The sequence below is a fragment of the Hippoglossus stenolepis genome, chromosome 23, assembly GCF_022539355.2.
Source record: "Hippoglossus stenolepis isolate QCI-W04-F060 chromosome 23, HSTE1.2, whole genome shotgun sequence".
NCBI classification, from domain to species: Eukaryota; Metazoa; Chordata; class Actinopteri; order Pleuronectiformes; family Pleuronectidae; genus Hippoglossus; species Hippoglossus stenolepis.
The window spans coordinates 9,901,670-9,923,661 of NC_061505.1; the positions used below are offsets into that span (position 1 = coordinate 9,901,670).

General features: G+C 43.7%; 2 protein-coding genes across 5 annotated transcripts in view; one reads left to right on the forward strand and one right to left on the reverse strand.

The window, feature by feature from the left end:
- Positions 1 to 14,498, forward strand: part of LOC118102798 (leucine-rich repeat and fibronectin type-III domain-containing protein 4) — a 37,782-nt gene extending 23,284 nt beyond the window's left edge. For both annotated transcript variants that reach the window (XM_035149317.2, XM_035149318.2), the window contains 2 exons: positions 24 to 737; positions 11,150 to 14,498. In XM_035149317.2, the coding sequence (XP_035005208.2) occupies positions 24 to 737; positions 11,150 to 12,491 (2,056 nt within the window). In that variant the 3' untranslated portion in view covers positions 12,492 to 14,498. The remainder of the gene's footprint in view (positions 1 to 23; positions 738 to 11,149) is intronic.
- pcxb (pyruvate carboxylase b) overlaps positions 1 to 21,992 on the reverse strand; it is a 265,171-nt gene that overhangs the window by 98,822 nt on the left and 144,357 nt on the right. The window lies entirely within an intron of this gene.

Below are 21,992 nucleotides of genomic sequence, written 5' to 3' on the forward strand. Positions count from 1 at the left end.
CTCTTCCTCCCTTCATCCCTCAGGTATTTCTGGTCAATTCCTGAAGAGGAGTTCACTTGCGAACCGCCTCTCATCACCCGTCACACCCACAAGCTGTGGGTCTTGGAGGGCCAGCGAGCCACACTAAAGTGCCGTGCCATTGGCGACCCTGAGCCAGTAGTCCACTGGGTTTCCCCAGATGACCGCATCATTGCCAACTCATCCCGGACCAGCTCCTTCAGTAACGGGACCTTGGATATGTTAGTAACTGTTGCCCGGGATGACGGAGCGTACACGTGTATCGCAATAAATGCAGCAGGTGAAGCGACTGCTACTGTGGACCTGAAAATAATCCCCCTGCCTCACACAGGGAATAACAACGTGAACACCAAGACCAACAGGAACGTGACAAATGGGATTTTACGTACTGATCCAGGATCCTCGGATATCAGCACAGGGAAAAATGGAGGGATTAACAATGGCGTGGGACGTGTAGGAGAGGTGGAGCAAGGAAGAAGAGGTGGAGGGGAGGATGGAGAAGGTGACAGCGGCAGGGCCGTTGAAGGAGAGAGAGCTGATGGAGGGAGCTTGGAGGAGGATGACAGCGAGGAGGAGGAACTGAGGATGGTTGGAGTACAAGGGGTTACATCAACCTCGGCTCAGGTTCGATGGGATTTGGGGAGTTTGTCTGCAGCCTACGTTGTCTGGATGTATCAGATACAGTACAACTGCACCGCAGACGAGACCCTCGTCTACAGGTCAGTGCAACTTTCTCTGTAAAACGCTCACTGTGAATAATGTTCGCCATTCTACATCTGAAATCATACTTATACACTCGCTGTGATTGCCAACAGATAGGCCTACTGGTTAATGTCTTACAGTAACAGCTTCTCCCGTATCAGTCAGTTTCTTCTTCCCTGTTTTCATGCAGAAAAAGAATGACACTTCAGTCATGCACATGCTCATCCTTTGGATTGCTCAAGGGATGGATGAAAGGGGAGATAGATGAAGGGGTAGAAGGGGGAAGGGACTCAATAATTTATCTCCATCGCTCTTTGACACAAAAACCCAACAGATGAGGAGTCGGTGCATATGGAGGAGAGTAGAATGGGAGGACAAGTGGATAAACATTGAGGGAATTTTGAATGAGGAGAGATTTGCTACATATAACATCCAATGGCAGGTTTATAGTGTCTGACTCTAAGTGTATAAATATATCCACAGCTACATTCATTGACTTATCCATGCCACGACTAATGAGCGGTTTGCTGAAGCAACACAGGAACTTGATGGGATGTGTCATTTTTAATTTGGACTAACATTTAAATCTTCAGTGAGCCATGTCATTTTCTATTTAAAGTGAGATCTCCTGGGCGTCCGTGTTTACCCAGCATGCTCCTAGAGCCAGTGAAAATAATCAAACATTTATAAAGAGCAGATTTGAGGGTGAGGGCTGCAACATATGTCTTGTTCCTACAAATTATTTAAAGAGACCTCTGCCACGCCCCGCCTCGTACGTTTATGCTATATCTGTGTCAGAGCATGAGGTGAGCATCTAACCTGCGTTCCTGAGAAAGTCTTTGTAAGAGCTGCCAATCTTTGCTCAAAAGTTTATTTACCTCACTGTGAGCCAATGTTTTGAAGTAGTAGAGAAGTAGTGTAGAGCCAAAAAGATAAGAAATAAAAACTAAAAGGTTACATGAAAAGCGACAGATCACGTGTTCTTTTTGTGTGCTCACACTGTGAATCTGTGATACCCTCAAACTAACAATTTCAGTATCAACAGAAAACATTGGCTGGGATGTTAAGTCTGACTTCAAGAGAATGAAAATGGAGGGAATGAGGCAAACACGAAGAAATAAGATGAATAGACTCAGGACAGGAGTCCTGTCTTGTACAATATGAGAGCGTGTCTCCGATTTTTCGGCTTCCTAATGCTAACGTTCAAGCAATACCACTGCACATAAATTAGGCCTGCATGCATTCAGAATTTACTGCCTCTGTATTTACAACCAGAGGCTGATGAAACGTGTGTGGGGTTGTTGCAAAACACTGGGTGAAACAGTGAGTGAGATGGGATAAGACGAGGAGAGGTCTGCATTATCTGTGGGTCTGTTTTCTGCACTGAAGTGGGCTTGAATGTGGTTTTGGTTCAGGAATTATTAAGATGGGGGAAAACTGCAAGTGATATTGGGAAAGGGTTAAGGGAGCCAAGTATGTGACAGGAAGATAACAGTGAAGACAGACAGACAGAAAGTTCTGGCTATAATCAGAAGGATTCAGGCAAAGTACAGAAAATGGCAGCCAAGGGTGAAAAGACAAAAATGATGGATGGGGAGGAGAAACTAATAGTTTGAGTGATGGATGAAGAACGGGTGAATTTGACGATGGGAATGAGGGCCTCAGAGATTTTCAGTAGGTGTGGAAGAGGGATGGAGGAAGAAGGGGAAAGATAGGAGATGGGTTCTTCTACCCAAATCACCATGGGAGAGATTAAGATGAAAGAAGGATGGATGAAAGGAGAGAGACGGACAGACAGTGAGGAGGAGAAGGAGGGTGGGCCAAAATAGTTCTCAAGGGAAAAAGCAAGGAAATGAGGGGTGGAGAGAGAGAGAGAGAGAGAGAGAGAGAGAGAGAGAGAGAGGGTATTTAAATGCATCACAGCAATATAGAGGGGAAAAAAAATGTGTGTACACAACAGAAATACACCTGGGTATGAAAGAAAAAGGGAGAGAGTGGTAGCTGCGAGGACTAATGTGACGAAAGAGAAAAAGGTAATAGAGGATAAAGCCTAAACATTTTGGGAAAACAAGCAAATGGAGGTCCTTTGAAACAATAAACAAAAAGGAAGTCACAAGGGAGGGGGAGGAAGAGGAAACGGACACGAGGAAGCACAGTGAACGCAACAAGTGCACGCAGCCCACCCATAGAGAGGGTGGATGAAAGGATGGAGGTGAGGAGGTGTCCCATTGAAATGACACATCAAACCTGATGAGTGCAGATTCTGTACAGTCCCTTGACATGTTTGTGGCAATTACACACGGAGAACTAATTAAATGATTGAATTGAATGGAGCGAGTGAGATCTAAGCTCCCTCGCTGTTGCATTGCTTCCTCTACGGAAAATATTCTAATCATAGGGAAACCGCATGGCTACTTACCGCTATCAAGTAAAGGTGGTTTGGCTTATAGCATATGATGCATCTATAAGTTAAAAATAACAAAGATGCTTGAACTAATCATTCAAAGTTGCATCAGAACCTGACAACCAGAGATTGACGCAGGCAGCATTCGTCGCAAGGTTATGCATTAAACTGTACAGCTGTTTCTCGTGTAACTTGAAATCCCAGTTGCCCACATGGCTAAATCTTGCGCTCAACAACAAATAGGGCACACTGGTAAAATGCCCTTCTCTGGGGGTACAAACTTCCAGATAAAGAAAAGGCCGCATCAGCAGAGGTGGAGGCTCAGCTTTGCAGCTCGAGACAAGAAAATGCTGCGAGAGACAAAGAGAAGAAATAAAAAAAAAATAGGCCGAGCCAAATGCAACGGGGGTAAGTGATCTGAAGCTTGACTTAACCAAACAAATCTCACCGCCGTCGAAACAGAAGGGTGGGGATAGCTGTCTCAAAGGAGAGCTAGAGATGCTGTGGTTATCCTGAAAGTGAGATACAAACTCTCTCACTGGAAGCCGAAATACAAAAAGAGAAAAAAAGGTTCAAAGAGGAGACGAGACGTGTGAGGGCTCTGAGGAAGGAGGCAGGGAAATCAGTCCCAGAGGACAGATAAAGGGGAAATGGAAGGGGGCAGCATTTTTGAAAAGGAGGCATAGCCACGATGCAGTCAGCGATTTTTCCAGTATAGATTTCTAGCATTTTGCCAAACACAACCAGCCAAAAACAAACCAGCCAGAAAGTCTGAGATAGGAGAGAATCGGCCAAAGGGAGTCTTGGTTATGAATTCGAAAGGAGAGAATGCAGGAGTCTGATTTTATTCTCTCTATCAGGAATTTGTGTTCATATTTTGGGGTTTGTTGCAGCTGCTGTACATGTATTTGGCAGGTGGAGAAAAGATACCTGCCCTAATGAACTGAGCTATGGGGGGTGTCAGGGTAAAACTGAATGCAAGACAAGGAAAGAACAGAGGGGGGAAAAGTCTCAAACTGACTAAAAGTGAGCTACATAGTTGGACACTGGTGTTTAGTGTTTATACTGGTTTAAGAGCCGCAGAGCACATTGTGTAGCTGCTAAATTCAATCATGTTTAAAGGTCGGTGACATGTGAGAGGACACCAGCTTTCATTTTAGAGAGGCTCGTCTAATTCTGATGGCGTCTGTGACAGTGCCAGGTGGGATGTCATCCATGTGGCATCCGCTGGGCCCCGCTCCCCCCATGACCCTTAGCCTCTCTGACGCCAACTCCACTTCCTTCCTTCCTGGAGCGTTGCCTCAATGTTACAATGCCACAATTCGTTTAATCGTAGGGAATAGACTTCTTAAATGGCGTTCAGGCTTTCTGCAAATTCTCAAATAACCATGGATTTCCCGAGTTGCTGGGTGAATGTGGGAACTGACCAAACTGTCATGTTTGTCCAAGCCCACACGTGGGTACCTGAAGGACAAAGAAAAGGAGAAAGAATGCCCCTCCATATTAATGAGGCACTATTTGTACAGCGACCTCTGCGGTACCATCTGTTAGAAAAATCGCCTCGCCTTTTCAGCAAAAATCCAATTTTGTGCAAGAATTTCTCTTTTACTGGACCATGCACAGAGGCCTGAGCCTCCGCAGAACATCCATGTATGGGAACAAAGCCCATCATCTATGTGCATATAGATGCTGGACAAGTTGCATTATCACCTCTCTAGCAGCCTCAAAAACCATCGGACATGAAGTAAATATCACATAACATCACACAGCATTATGTGTTGTGGAGCTGTTTCAATGGAATTGTGTTTGTACAGTGTACAGTGAAGGTGCTATTGAGTCCAAACCCTGTGTGGATAGAAAAAAGAGAAATACATTATTGAGTGTGTTTAAGTTATATAAGATGTAGTTTGTTGCTTTCTATTGTGCTTCTGGTGTTTTTAGGAGCAGTTTAAAAACTAAACACTGGCAATCTGTTGGGGTAAAAGTCGCTTTATGAATCACCGCCGCTCAAGGTACGCCAGTGGGGGCATTTTGTACACGACAGAGCCAAGTTTCGTATTAGCTTCAGATGTCCTCTAAAGTGTGCAGGCGGCAGGAGTGCAAGAGCTTTGACAAATTTCACAATTTCGCTGCAGTCACAACAGGAGCAGCCTTCCTGCTGGGTACTCAAAGAGTCAAATTTGGCACCGAATTTAATGGGACCAGAAACAATCGCGAGGGGACAAAGAGAGGAGGAAGCTGGAAAGAGAATCATGCAGAGTTTAAGAAATAATGAGAATTATTATAAAAGTGGAGCCACAGTAAAGGGACGTACAGATGAAAAGGGAAGGGGTGAGAGTTTGACAGTCGAAAGCAGCGTGCTGAGATATAGACGGATGAGAGCATGGGTTGTGTGTCACTGAAATGAAAGGATACATGTAGAACCTGAAAATGTGTTGTATGGCAATACCACACATTCACTGACACTAATTATAAAGCATATTTGACAGAGCACTGAACCAATATATAAATAAATCTAAAAACACTGTGGTTCACTGTATGAACTATTTTCTTTCACTGTAGAAATCAAACAACCAGAGAGGCTTTCATTTTCTGTCATGTTTTGTACAATACGATATTGCTGGGGGGAAATGATACCAGCAGCTTCTTTTAGCCTGGCATGAGTCTGGTAACTAATACAAGAAATCATACAAGAAACAAGATAAGTGCATCTGCTGAGGCAGGGATAGATAAGGATGTAAGGAGAGATATAACAGCGGGGCAGGGAGGAGGCACGCGGAGGCAAGGATGAGGAAAGTGGGAGGAAGGAAGAAAAGAGCAAAGACTTTGAGGACTGTGGGGATGGAGAGAAGAAAGGAAAGGAGGGAGGGACGAATCGGAGGGACAAAAGTAGAGTTTTGCCCCCGGGGAGGAGATAATTAAGTGTTCAACTACTGTGTCAATACATGTGTCAATTCACATCAGTGGCAGGGGAAGGAAGGAAAAGACGAGGGGTCAGCACTCAATACATATGTCAACTTACATTATGCTGTAAGGTCAAAGGAAAGGAGGAAGTGATTACAGGAAGTAGAAGGGACCAAGTCCTACTTCCTTTCAGAATGGGTTTAACGTATAATTAAGAGAAAGTGGGGAGAAATGTTGGAGAGAGACAAATACTGGGGGAGAAGAAAGAGGCCATGAGAAGGAATGGAAATGAGAGAGAAAACAACTGAATGAGGCAGAGAAAGAAAACCAGGCCAAACGAGAGAGAAAGAGCCGAATGAGAGGGATAGATTAAGGAAAGCAAAAAGATAGAAGGAGGGATGAGACAAAGTCCAGAATGGAGGGAGGGAAATAAAGAGACAGATCAAGGAAAACAGAAGAGATCGGGCCAAATCGAGGGCGACAGGCCAACAGGACAGTAAGGAGTCCGACGAATCAGGATCCAAAAATGGAGGAAAGGGTAAGCGAAGAGAGGACATGACAAAAAAGAAAACAAGGGCAGTATAGATGTCAGCCAGAGGAAGAGTTAATTGCGTTGTTGTTCCTCCTCGTCTGTCTCTCCTCACCCGCTCTCACTCTCTGTGCCCAATCTTGTCTGGTGTCAGACCACCAGACTTCGTAGCACAGATAGAGAGAGAGGGCAAAAAAGAGAGGAAGAAACAAGGCAGCAAGAGAACAAGAGAGGAAGAGGGGGAAGAAAGATGGGGAAAGGGGGACATGATTCTACCACTCCTTTATCCCCTCTGCTATCACTCGTTCTTTTCCGCTCTCCCCCACTCTCTCCCGGGTACTAATAATTACTTTGTTTCTGTGTCACCAGCTTGAACAAAGCTCTCCCTTGTCTCTTTCACGTTCTCTCTGCATCTGTGTGTGTGTGTGTGTGTGTGTGTGTGTGTGTGTGTGTGTGTGTGCGCCATTGCAGGGTTTAACCATAATTAGAAGGAGACAGACAGACACACACACACACAATCTTCGTATGTTAGTAGACAGAGAACAACGCAGTGATCTGCGAATCCGGGGATGATGATGACAACAATAACCCTGCGCCTCTTCGACCAAACCAGTTCAATCAATCAATTTATTTTATTTCAGGGCGGCGGTCCAACTTATACGGCACGCACTTTATATTCATGAGCATGTGTCGCCTTGAGAACACTGAGGGTTCAGGTGAATATCATTCCATGTGTCCAGGATGCATCCGCAAAGCACGGTGCTGTGTATTTGCATGTACATGTGACAATAGGCATATAAATATTGTTAAGAATGCATAATGCAGTGAGTAGTAGGGAATCAGCCTATAAAACATGCATGTGTTTGTGAATTTGTCCGGGTCTTCCATGTATATTTCAGTGGATTTCCTATTTCTGTCGCTGTTATCGTGGCAAAAGCAACTAGAGAAGTAATTCACAATCTCATATGGGATGGAGCAATGGTTTGGAGACGGGTGGTGATATAGGGAGAGGGGGGGAAACGGGAGCGAGAGAAATATAAGATGAAGAAGAGAAGAGAAGGAGTGACCTTGGATGTTGAAGAGTGGTACACAGTTATAGCTGTGGCTAATAGAGACATAGTACAATGACTGTGAAAAGGAGAAAGGCTGGGAGGTCAGGTGTGGAGCCCGGTGAGAATCAGAGGAGACAAAGAGAGGGAGAGAGAAAAACAAAGGAGGAGAAGAAGGAATGAATATAACTGAAAAATAAATCAGATGATACCAGCTGCCAAGAAACAGGTTGAACGAGGAACATAAAAGATGCACCACGGCAGATTTAGGCAACAGAGGAAGAAAGGACGCGTGATTACAAAATGAAAACAAAGGCAAGAGGATATTGAGAGATAAGTGGGAGTGACTGATCAGCAAAAAGATGGAAATCTGTTCATAAAAGATGGATGGAAAAAGAATAAGGAGGATAGACTTGGGGAGGGAAGAAGGGAGGACAGGGTAAATAGAGGGAGGGGTATTGAAGGGCAGGATTAGAATAATAACTCAAGGGTACACTCAAGGTGTGTGTGTGTGTGTGATTCATGGTCGCACAACGGTGGACTGACTGAACAGTTTGATGTCGTCCTAGTTTATCACAGCAACAAACAAAGAAGGATTCAGTTGTTTTATATTAATGCAAACACATAAAAACAAATTCATAAATCAACCATGTTACAAAGTAGAAAGTGAAGCAGCAAAAAAAACAGTTTATTTTCAAGCTGCAGATCCATGAAGCACGTGTTATCAATATTAATCACGCTGAGACACGGAGTGACAGTGGGAAAAGACAGGACATGTGAAACCGGCACGCATTAACATGACAGTGAATCAGAGTAATAGGAACCCCGGCTCGATATAACCTATGAGCCCAACTCCCCACGGTGATGGTCAAGACTCTCTGCCTTGCGAGATCTATCAATTAAATGCAGACACATATAAAAGCCCCCGAATGAACAGACACCACCGTAATATTTCTTCAGGCCCTTTTATAAGCCGATAATACGACCAAGGCTTTTTATTCAGGCAGCGGCAGAGTTATGAGTGCAGCTTTTTGCATGTTTCATCTAATCAATCTAATTTGAGCATCCATGCTCTTACGACTGGACTTGCTGAGCAATTCCTGCTCCTCCTGTGGGCCTGATTGCCCTTGACAGGCTCTCATTTTGGGTTTTCAATCCTGGAGATATTTGGCTAAATTGATTCTGGTTCTCAAGATGCCTCGCTCTTTGCTGCAGGAATATATAAAAAGGTACTTACTCCAAAAAAAACCCTCCATTTTCCCAACTTTCTTTCCCAATTTTATTTATTGCTCGGAAGTTTTCAGCCGCGCTGTCAGAGTCCATCATTTCACACAGACACTTTCAAAGTTCTTCAAGTCAGGCATCAGTTGGAGGAGACGTTTAAAGTAATTAATGCGTGGAAAGAGAGTAATGGATGTCAGCATTTCCTGCCTCATTACGGCAAATGGGATTTAGCGTGTGCTCTCTTCTTGTTAAACCGTCGCATATATTGTATCATTATGTTTTTATGCTTGTTTGGAATTCACTCTGATCCAACAAGACAATTTTCATGTCAGTGTTTACTTTTTAAAGAGAGAGAGAGAGAGAGAGAGAGAGAGAGAGAGAGAGAGAGAGAGATGACCATTATTCTGGGAAATGATCCCAGGGAGGATGAATACGGAATATATCTGATGTGTGGATATTACATGAAGAGTAGCTTTCACTAGCCAAATAATGAGCCTTTGCCATGGTAACACACACCTGGCCCCCACAGTTGCACCAGCGCGGAGAATGACTTAATTGGTGAATTCGCGACAGCATTAGAAAGCAATCTTTAGCGACCTAACGACCTCAGGATAAGGCTGATTTTAATGAGACCGCCCCATGTGTCCGTTCGGATTGTACTGGGACTTTGGGTGTCAGAGAGTACATTGTAATTCCTTATCAAGTCATATTGAGCTTGTGCAGGAAATTAGTTTGGAGGCAGTTCTGGGCCAATCCTCGCTACTCACATCACCCCAGGCCATTTGCTAAGGCAGTGTTGCCACTTGCTGTATTTCTTTTAATCCAAAAAATAATACCTGCGTAATAGCTGGTATTCTGGACATTTGTTCACAAAATTTAAATTCCTGTTAAATCAATGAAATCCACTGATCCAACTCAAATCAATAGGTCGGCCCTGTGGCTTGCTTCGACTACTGTTGTGTTTCCTCGCATTATTCAACACACACACAACTTATTTTTTCTTTAACAGTGGTATGTTTGTGAGAGCTGACAATTGGGCTGATTTCATTTTTTCTATTACTGCAACTTATTCACCGCTGTTCGCCGTCTCTTTATTTTGAATGTATTGGAAGCAGACTAAGGTGACGGACCTTCTGCAGCGGGTCCGCCAGTGTCTGAGTCACACTAGATGGCATTTATATAAGTCTGAGAGGAGCTGCAATGGTTAGCAACAGACAGTGCAAATAAGCTCTTTGATGTGGCGTGAAAAAGGAGAGAAAAATAGGGACTTGGAGAGCAGAAAAATAAAAAATACAAGAGAGGAGAGAAGAAAAAAAAAAGAAATCGCTGACAAAATATTCATAGCTGCAACACAAAAGTACACAAACACACGATTGCCCACACAAGAGGGTTGGACAAAAGAGGGCAAAGTCATACCCATCAGCGACAAGACACTTGAGCTGCGCTACAGTCTCCCACACACACACACACACACACTTTACCCTCGCAGGTCACATACACCAACCCACTAATGTAAAATACACACAGATTTGTACTCGAGCGCGTCGTAAATACAAACAGAGAACCATGAGCACAATGATAAGCACATGCAACTCATGTAGAACCTGTTCCCCTCCATTCTCATCACCACGTCTCTTTTTATTGTTGTTTTTCCCTCGCCTCCCTCTGCCTCTCCATGGTTCACCTATCTTCTGTTTGTTACTTCTAACAGCTGCTCGAGCACTCGAAATGAGGACACATTCAAATCACTTTGCTATTTATTACCCCCACGCAAGCGCTCGCTCATTAGACACACGCAGGCACACATTTGGAGTTGAAAGACGACAGAACACGCCCTCACTCGAGATGACACGCGTTTCCCTTCTCTAATCAGAATCCTGCCTGGTCTTTACAGTAACGCAGGCCCTAACCATTGAACCTAAAATGGCCTCTTCTTTCAATGCAAGGTCCCACAAAATGGCTTGACTTCTGCTTCTCGAAGGGATTGGAGTAGAAGCACGCACACATACACACAGCCCTGCACTCCAAATGAGCAGACACAGTTCTCTTTTCATGTTCCCTGGGCGCGCTCTCCATCAATAGCCTCATTTTCCCTCTCTCCCCCTGCTGCAGTATCCACTCCTGCGCCGTTTCTTGCCATCCTTTCACCCCCCTCCTTTCCTCTGCTTCATTTCCAGCGTTCAAGCCTCTTAGTTCCACAATAGGGAAAATATTCAGGCTACGACTTGAACTTACTGCAGATATTTTACATTTCACTTTACAGCTGGTGCGCAGCAGGCTTGTTTATTTCACTGACCTCTTTCCTTTTTCTCTCTTTAGAATTCTGCCCTCAACCAGCGATCGGTTCCTGTTGAAGAACTTGGTCTCCGGTGTGGACTACAACCTGTGCGTGCTGGCCATTTTTGATGACACAATCACGTCATTAGCAGCAACAAAAGTACTGGGCTGCACCACATTCTCCACCAAGGATGTCTACCCACCATGCCGCTCTCTCCAAGCCCACTTTTTGGGCGGAACACTTACCATCTTGGTGGGCGGTGTTGTTGTGGTCACATTACTCGTGTTCACTGTGGCGCTCATGGTTCGCCATCGCGTTTGCAATCATGGCGACCACATGATATGTCACAGCGGCAACACTGAAGCAGGAGGTGGGGCCTGCTGTCAAGGTGGAAGCGTAGGGGGTGGGGACAAAGGGGGGAACGGTGGCGGGTGCTACCAATCAAATGGTTCAGGGGACGTGATGATGGTGGTCCTACCCAATGGTCTGTCTTCCAAAAGAGGAGGGGACAAGGACAAAGACAAGGACAAGGAGAAGGAGAAGGAAAAGGAAGCATCCGATTCTGCTTCCTCTCTGCCTCCAAAACTCCCCCCAAAGCCCAGGCCCAAGCCTAAAGTCAGCCTGGAGCAGTTTCTTTCAGCTGGGGGGGTAGTTTCCACGACGGCAGGGGCAGGAGGGGAAATGGCATTGGTGGTGAGGCAGAGGAAGCTGGAGAAGGCGCCGCCCTACACACCTGAAAGTGACAGAACTCCCCTCTACTACTCCCCTTCCCCTCCATCCACCCTTCCCCGTCAGTCACACTCCAGGGACCACCCAAAACCCCGTCTGGAGCGCGAACTGACGAATCGTGCCAGTTTCTCTCTGGCTGCACCTCTGAGAGACTCGGAGCTGTTGGACTGGAGAATAATGCACCGGGGCAGGGACCAATGGAACTCCTCACAGGCTTATCAGAGCCCTCTAGCCCTTCGAAGTCCTGCGCGCGGGACTGTTAGCAAACGCCGACACTCGCTGGACATGGGCTCGTCTGTTGCCCTAGCGACTGACGCGGCGGCGACTGTTGCCAAGCGCTACGGTGCTGTTAGTTACGCCAAGCGACTGAGCGTTATCTGGACGAGGCGGAGCCAGTCGCTTCATGGAATGCTGGTGCAGTGCGCCTCGACAACGAGCACGGCATCTTCAACGACCAGCGAAGAGGGAGAATCTGGCGGGGGCTTTGGAGCACGCTGCCAGTTCCAACGAGGATACATCCACGCGTACAACACCACCAACTCCAACTCTAACACTGGGATCACGACTGGGAAGGCCGGGAGTGTAAAAGACAGAGGGCGGGAGAGAGGAAAGGACGGAAAGAACGCTGAGGAACTGGAGGAAAGTGTTGTGTAGTGGGCAGTGGATCAGAATCAAAAAGTTAAGAGGGATAAAGGGTTCTGCGAGAGGACAGTTTGAACGGGATTTTGATTTGAGCAGAGTAAGGAGGCAGGACGGGGGGGAACATGATTGCTGATGAGGAGGAGAAGGTTGATTTGACTGGGGAGAAGTCAGGAAAAGAGGAGAGGAGAGGGGGAAGTGCACCTGGAAGTGAGGTTGAGATTTTTAAGAGGTTCTCTACAGCTGACCTGAAGAGTGATGGGAGGAAGCATGTGGGGGAAAGTGTAATACAGGGCAGATTTTAAATTGAGGTAGAAAATGAACATAGGAACAAACAAACAAAGCTCTAGGCAGAGACAGTGACAGTTGTGAGACGAGCCAATGTGAGAGAGGAGAGAGAGAGACGTAATCAAAGGGAAAACATCAATAGAGCAACAAGATGAAGGTTATATAGCAGCGACAGAGATGGCGTGAGCTCAGCGTGGCTTCTCAGTAAAGTCTTTAAACTAAAAGAACCAGACTCCTGTTAACACTTCAGTTCTCCTGGGACCCGGCACTCACAACACCACGAGGGTTTCCACTGGATCAAGAACTTCTACACACTCGGAAATTTGGGCAAATTACTTTCCTCTGCAGCAGTAAACAAAACATTTCGATTCCATAGCCGTACTATGTTATCTTGGTTTTTGGCTCCAACACTGATGGCCAGTTAGAAACTCTTTTTCAAAACACAATGAATGTGACTTTTATGTGTCCTCTGTGGCTGGACAATGATTTTGGCTCGCCATGCCTGTGGATTATGGGAGCATAAATACAGCGCCGGGTGCATTGGACATGATCAATCGATATGGGCTGGGGAGAGCGAGAGGAGCAAAGACATTATTAAAAAGAAAGTCATCGGGATTACAATGGAGTCGATATGGATTACAAAATGGAAGAGGCAGGGCTGTGTGATGGAACATGTACGCATGTGCATTCCTGAAAGACAAGATCATATTGGATCTAGGACAACTACGGACCAAACAAATGAATAATGCTAATGGGTGCATAGGTGTGTATGCACTGATGGATCAGGGACAGGATGTGTGTATGAGTGCCTGTGTGTGTAATTGTGTGCGCACATATATGAATGTTTGTGAGGGGGAAATCCAGTCAATCCATCTTCAAAATGGTTTAACGCTCTCTGGACATGCTGTAAAAGAATACGTCTGAAGATTCGAGGTGAACAACACGCCCAAAGTAATGTAAAAGTGAAAAGACATTTTTCACCAGAACAAATCACTATTCACAGCAACGAGGCTTGGTCAGAAAGCAGCAACCATTCATGGGAAAGTACGATTTCAGAACCAGTTTTTGTGACTTCAGGTTTTTTTGTGCCACATGGGTTCACGGTAAATCCAAACAGTGAATGTTTTCAGAAAGGAACCAGTTTAAAAAACATGAAGCCACTGACGATATAAACTCTTCATTGGAAGAACTACACTGGAGCGAATGATCCATAAGGACAGACAACAGAGACTCTTCAAATCATCAATAAATGGGAAGAAAAAAAAAAAGAGAAAACTTGAAAAGTACATATATATAGTATACATATATATATATATATATATATATAAAATGATGTTACTTGTCGCACCATGTGTTTCTGTTTTCTGGGGAATGATGTTAGGATCAAATACAAAATGTGTGTGATTTTTTGTTTTTAAACAAAGAATCTTCAAGATTAGAACACAAAATGTTGATTATTACTAGGCATAAAAATAAAGGTCAAAACAGATACTGAGGAAGCACACACACACACACCCACACAGACATAGCACAAAAACGCACAAAGTGGCAAGCACACACACCCCAAAATACAGACACACACACAAACAGAAGCCTACAAAACAGAGCCAATTACATTAAGAAAAATGACTTTTACCATTACTGTTGTTTCCTTTCTGTTTTTCTTTCATTTTGCCAAAGTCAATATTGTTCTCTGGACTTGATAAAAATAATAAAAATTACACGTATGAAACAGACAGACTCATTAACACATGGGAGTAAGTTGTGTGTTGTGTTTGTGTGCATGTAACTGTACAGTGCATTTTGCACAAAGCACATAATGTAAGTGTACTTAATTTCTCAGTTCATTTGTAGATAGGTGAAAAGGATCAACACTTTGAGGATTCATTGGAATTTAAGTCAGTTCTACTTTCTGATAGAAAAACATGAATAAAAAAAAATATCTGTGTTTTGGCTTAGTGTGAATTTGGAGAGAAATTTGATGACGATGGAATGTTCAGAGCTCAAGGCAAACCTGTGATTAGAAGGTATTTCAGTGCATCTTTGTCTCTGCAGCACAAAATGAAGTTGTTTACTCGTCAGTCAGTGGACTTGATTAAAAGGTAAGTTAACCTTCTCGAGGTAATTAAAAAATATGAAGGAGAAAAGAAGCAACGGGAAAAACTGTGAATAAAAGAGAGGCTGATGGAAAGAGGATGATCAAGAGAAATTCAAAAAGATACAAAACAGATCTGATCCTATACACAGCAGAGAACAGTGAGCTTGAGTGTCAACAACAAGAAGTAAAAGCCGTCAGACTAATAAATAATTTTCTGAGGTTTTGTTATTATAAACCGTATCTACTGGTTTTACACAGCCTAATGTACGACATTATGAGACCCTTTCACTGCCCTCCTCCACAGCCACAGAATCTATATGCATAATAAAGGTGTCTAATTTAATTTAATGCAGAAACCAAGACAGTAAACTGAAAGGGGATAAACTCTGCACAGAGCTGCAGAGCAAGGGTTATTTCTCAGTTGGATCAGGAGCAGCAGTGACCCTTTCACAATGCAGGGAGTACTTTGATTAAATGCCTAAAGTGGTGAGTATAAATGAAGTCTAACATCCGGGAAGAGAAAGAGACGTATTTCTCCTTCCCTGAATCTCACTCTGTTGTTTCACTGACTCCTCTCCTCTTGCATGTTGTTGATTTTCTTTGCGAACATTTGAATCTGCTGCTAAAAGAGAGAGAGACACAGAGAGAGAGGGAGAGATGCGAGAATGCTGACACACCGAGATATGGACAAATAGATGATGATGAGCAAGGGAAAAAGGGAGAGAAGTAACGGAAGGGGGGAGGTCATTGTGTTCAGCTTTCAGTGTGTGTGTGTGTGTGTGTGTGTGTTTGTGCCTCTGCATATATCCATGGCTCATTGTGCTAATTTTGTTGAGTGTGTGTGTGCTGGTGTTATTTCTGTCATGTAAGTACTTTGCCAAAATCTATTAACAGACAGATAAAAGATAATTTAACCACAGAGGGATCACATGAGACTTAGCAACTGTGTGTGTGTGTGTGTGTGCGAATATGTTCCTTTGCCTTTTGAGCTGTAGACACCAGACATCGCCTGAGTGATGGGCAGTGACATCTCTGAAGAGGTAGAAAGAAGAGATAGAGTGTGTGTGTGTGTGTGTGTGTGTGTGTGTGTGTGTGTGTGTGTGTGTGTGTGTGTGTGTGTGTGTGTGTGTGTGTGTGTGTGTGTGTGTGCGCGCCAGGCTTCAGGTTAGAGGACAATTTGATTTCAAACTCATAAGTGGCCTCACTAAAAGCTAGTCACCTTTGAGGAAGACGGAGTGTGAACTTGGGTGACAGACGAGAGCGGCGCAGCACAGACTACCACCCCTCCCTTCTCTTTCTTTGCTGGAGGCGAAACACTGGCCCAATTTGACTAATTAAAACATGCTGAGTAATGCACACACACACACACACACACACACACACAAGCTAACCTTTCAACACGCACGTTCACAAATGCGCATATATATACATACTAAGATAACCTTGAGGCCGTGGCATTCGTTTTTTCCTGTACATGTTGGGTGTGTAGGTATACACGTCTTCAAAGGCTACAGCTGCCTTTAGCCAAACTTCCTGTGACATTTGCAGCTATGATCAAGGTACGAGGCCTTCGCCTGCAGTTTGCTGACTCAGGATGCAACAGGACCCAACGCACCTGCGCCCGAAACCAGCTGGACCAGTTGTGCAACACGCTGATGTGAGCCATGATAGAAAACTGGACAGAGACCATTCAAATCACCTCCGTATCACACTCAATTGGTTGTCCCATCAAATAACTGCAAACCAAAGATGTTTCCATGGAATGCATGCAGATTTATCACCGGTGCAGAGTCTGAAATTATTAGTTGAACCGTTTTCCTTTAAAACAGTTGAATAGACGTGAGCTGTAAGAGAATCCTAAGGTTCCTTTAAATAAGACTCAACCTTTCTCTAACTCGGCCATGACTTGAATTCATAAGTGTGGATATCTTGCAGGGACATAAGACTGAATATTAACACTGTAAAGCAATATCATTGAGAATATGCAACAAGAGACTCATGTTTAAAACTCTGATGCTCCACATGTACAAATGTAGGACTCGTATTCCTATAGCATGAGGATGTTAATGGTCAAATAAACCTCATTTGCACTGAAGGTTTAACATTTACATTCCTATAAAATAAAAATGTTTACCCTTGCAATGCAGAGGCACGGGTGTTGTTCCTGTCATTTTTAAAGCCAACCCAAATCTCAGGAAAGAAGACGATCATTCTAAAAACTGTTTTAACGCATCAATCAGTTGTTGACAGCAGAATGGTATAGACCTTCTGTTGGATAACAGAGTGGGAGTTTGTTATCCAGCAGAAGATCTATACCATTTTGCCTTTTACCATATGTGCATGTCGTCTGGTTACATGGACGCTAAAGCTCTGCTACATCATCCTGTCACTTTGAAATTCAAACACACATTACGCCGTTTTTAAACCAGTATGGATGTAGCCTTAATCTTGGATCGAGTTTGTCAGTATTTCAGTCAACTCAGTTTAGCAGAGAAGTTTAGAAAGAGATGGAAGAGGAGAGGAGAGGTAGAAAAAGATTGATTGGAGGTAGAAGAGCAAAGAGAAGGAGAGGAGCAGAAAATGGAGGGATCAATGACGGAAGTAAGGACAAGTGGAGCAGTGCAGCAGCAGGGGAGAGGAAAATAATACTGCTTTTTTCTCTTGATCGTGGTCTGGTGACAAACGAAAACAGGAAACAAACCTCCAATTGTTGTCAAATTGATGCCCTCAAGTCGGGGGTTTATTGAAAAATGTGCCTATTTCTGATAAACACCAGATACTGATACCGGCAGTCTCACTTCGAGTGCGTTTAATTATACAGAGGTAGCCGAGTTAATTTCATAATGACATGCTACACGGAGCACCTTTAAAAGGAACAGATGCGAGAGGAGATAGAGGACAAAGGGATGAGAGAAGAGAAAAGGACAAAGGAGGAGAAATGATGCTCAAACTATACAGGGCTGTTAAAGTGATAGAAGAGAGTGAGCCTCCTGTAAGACTTTACCTTCATGCCTCACTTCCTTTCTTTTTCTTTTCTTTTTTTTTATCATCCGCTACCTTCCTCTCACTGTCTCTCTGCACGCTTTAATGTAGCCTATCTAATTTGCTCTCTCCTTCACCTCCGTTGACTTCGCATTCAATCCTTTGTTTGCTGCATTCACTCCTAATCATCTCTTCTCTCCGACCCCGCCGCGCTCACACGTTCTTATTGTTTTGCCATTTCACTCGTTTTTTTCATGACTAAAAGAAAATACTCGGTGTGTGTGTGTGTGTCTCAGCCTCGATTGAGGAATATCAACGGTCTTCTCTTTCTCCTCGAGTCCTTCCCTCCCTTTAGCTCATTCTTCTCCATAACATGCTTCTCAGTGTCACTCCCACATCAGCTCCGCCCCACCTACACTCTCTACCTTTATTATTTCACCTTTAGGCTTTTCACCTCAAAGCCCCTCCGCCCCTTTTCCCACTCGTTTTTATTATTTCGTTTCACCGTCTCCTTTTCTTCCCACCTTCCTAAATTCATTTTCTCCATCTCAGCAGCTGCGTTATAAACTCTGTAAACACTGACGTCTCAGACTATCTCACAGTCATGATCTTACATATACCTGTGAGGTGAAAAGCTATACATCTAGACAAGTCGGGGGCTTTTTGATAAATCAATATATGTCCATTTTAATATCAGAGAGCAGTAAAATTTAAACTTAAATCCCATTTTGATGAAGAAATCTCGAGACCTTCGACACCGTTTTCACGCCATGCAGAAAAAACAAGATCCCTTCCATTCAGCGGCTCTCTCCTTCACCTCTGCCCTCACTCTTGTGCTGCCATTCACATGTTTCTCTCTCTCATCCCTCTTTAGCCTGCTTCTCATTCAGTTAAGTAACAAAACCTTTTGATTGAGAAACCTTTGTAATCTCTTCCTCCCTGCTCTCGCCTCAATAAAAAAACCTTCCCTCCTCCTCATGGTCTCTCTTTTTTCTGTAACTTTCTATCCACAACAAACATTTCAAGATTCTATGAACTGTTTGAAATCACGAGAAACAATGTATATTCACGTTTCATTTGACCAGGTCAGATTTGGGATGTGGGGGCCAAGCTGTTTCTCCTATCACTTAAATAACAGAATTTAGATCTTTGCACACTAAGTCTGTATTTATTAACTGAAATTCTCCCACATTTGAACATAAATACACGTTGTTCCAATCACATTTACACACCGAAACTTTTGTCTGTCGTTGAGATTTTAGGGATAGTTTCTACTTGCTGCGGTTTTCGCATCTGTCAAAGGCATTTCAGAAAGTTGGATAACACAGGTTATCATAGAAGTGTTTTTTATTCTTTTTAATTTGAAAGCTCAGTGCTGGTGGCGTCTCCGACTGGACCGCTGACGTCCTGAAATAGACTTGAAAGTGATCGGGATAATTTCACAGCTCCTTGATCAGAAGACGAAATTCTCCTTGTTCCTGACGGCCTCTCGGGATTGGATGGGCCAAATGTTTTCTTTTTTTCAAGAATTAAGAGGAACAGAAAAATCATCCTCACTGCTGGACTCCGCTATATCTTCTACTGCAAAGTTTCATAAGGAATATAATAATAATGTGCATGACGATTTTTATTGGATGATTAAAAAAAACTTGTGCAAAATACAGCCTTGGTGTGCAAATACTTTTAGCCCTTCTGATGTAGTTGAGCTACACAAGGCACGAGAGCCCTGACCACAGACGTGTGCACAGATTAAATCTTAACTCAAACCATAAGCAACTTTAAAACTGCAATAAAAGATTTCTTGGCCTTACAGGCAGAGGAACAAGCTGCAAACAAAACGCTGACACATTGTCATCCAGTAAAGTTGTTGTTTAGCTGCTAAAGACTCTGCAATGTTCACAAGAGTCAATTTTGGCAACCAGTTTGATCATAAAAGTTTGAAGCCCTGCAAACCAAACAATGTAAAAACAATTAGTTTAACAAGGCTGAATTTTTTCTTTTTCCCAAAGCGAGAGAAACTGACGAGTCGGTGATGATTCTTTGTGCGTTTGTCACTATTTGATCGTAGAAAAAGCTTCAATGTTTGTGACAAACTCTTGTTCATGGAAAAGTGCTTCGTAATACACAGTGAATGCTGAAATAAGCTTTGGCATTCTACCTGAATATGAAAGCTGCATTTCTATAGTTTATGCTGGTACGTTAAAATATTCAAAGGTTATCGTTCCAATTATGGATTGGATGGGATTCTCAGGTCTGAGGTGTTGGAGAAATGTGTCACCTCCGCGAGGCGCTAAAGTGCCTAACAGTCAACCTTGTGGTTTCTAGTTTTATATCAAGCTGTTCCTTTGATCAATCCCACGACTGCATTGCAATGTGCATTATTAACCTCCTGTCTCTCCCGGCCTGTTTTGCATCGCTCCTTTTAATCTTCCCTCGTTTAAATTAAGTCTCGCTATTGCACATTATTTCTCCGACAGCTTCTCTTCGACAAACTTTCATTCTCTGCTTCCTCCACAATCTGTTCACCCCTCCACCTCTCCATAACTCATGGTTCCTCACTATGCTTTACTTTGTTTCCCATAACGGATTTCAGTTCTGTCATTTTATCCTCGCTTCTCCCTACTTTTTGTTACTTGAACACAGGGCCTCTCCTGCTCATCATTACCTTGTCGAACATCCCACCCACTGCCCGTCTCTTCTTCACCATATTCCCCTGGAACAAGGAATGAAACGGCAGCTTCCTGCCTTCTTTTCATCATTTTTCACTGCTCATTCTCTCTTTTATCCTTGGTGTGGCGATGCTACCACCTACTCCTCCAACTCATATTCCCGCTGGCTCCCTTCAGACTCCTGATCAGAAGGAGGGTGTGAAATCTTGTAACTCTTCTCATCTCGAGACGTTCCACAGTGTCTTTTTTGAGAAGGTGATGGTAGGAGATGACGGTGTGTGCGTGTGTTCATGTGTGAGAGGCAGCAGCAGAGAGAGAAGCAGATACAGTGGGGTACCATCTTTAGGCTTTCTGGCGGTTTTCTAGGGAGCAAGCAACAGGGGAAGACAAGAATCGGACGCCAGAGAGGAAAGCAAGAGAAATAAGAAACAGCCAGAGAGACAAAAAGTAAGAGAAAGTGAAAGATTGATGTCAATAGAAGATCTGAAGTATAAGTAAGAAAGCGACAAAGATGTTGATAACTGCCAACTGCTTTGGGCAACTGTGATTAAATGATGGACCTCTGCAACTCTAGTGGTCAGCTCTGACACTGCGTTTCTATATTTTCTAAAATTACGTCAAGACGTAAGGAAGTATTTGTATGTTTTATTTTGAAATTAAATAATAGATACTACATTAAAGTGGCAAGTCTTTTATCAACATATAAATTACTGTGTGGGGATATAGTCCCTTTCACACACAGTATCCAAAGTTTAGGGGATCAGAAGTTATTGGACACTTGGAATCTAAATGTTTCTTCAAGTTGCAGTCAGAAGAATTCTCTGTAGGATGTAGGCGGATGTTTCCTTTGGCAGCAATCAAGAGAAAACGCTGTGACCATAACTTCAGAGGCTTGGCCACACGATGCCAACCTCAAAAAACAGAGCGGCCTGGCTGCACTTCACAAAGCACAAAGTTCTATAGGGTGATGAAACAAACATCGACCTCTGTGAAAAGGAGGGAAAGAGGAAATTGTGGGGGAAAACAGGAACAGCTCATGACCCAAAGCCACCAACTCATCTGTCGAACATGGCTCAGGCACAAATATACAGGAGCATTATGTGTCTTCACATTTAGCCGGAAGCATCAAAACACAATATTTCATCATTCTGTTGGCCTGCGATCCTAATCACGTGACCAAAGCTTCCAAAGGGCTTTGCAAAGTGAGGGGGCGGAACATCCTGTCACGATGTCTGTGGGTGATTGATTTCTGTCGGTCGCAATGATTTCCAGTCTTTGTTAAATGACAAATAATCCGCCTGAGCTCCGCTAATAAACACGGCTCTATACAAGTTGCATTTGGACACAATTTTTTTGCTGCCGCTCAGTAATTGCCACAAACCATTTGGCTGCAAAAACAAGATGTAACAGCAAATAATCTTGACCCATGGCCATATTGTGTATGATTGAAGAACAGCTAGGACCTGAAGTGAGATAAAA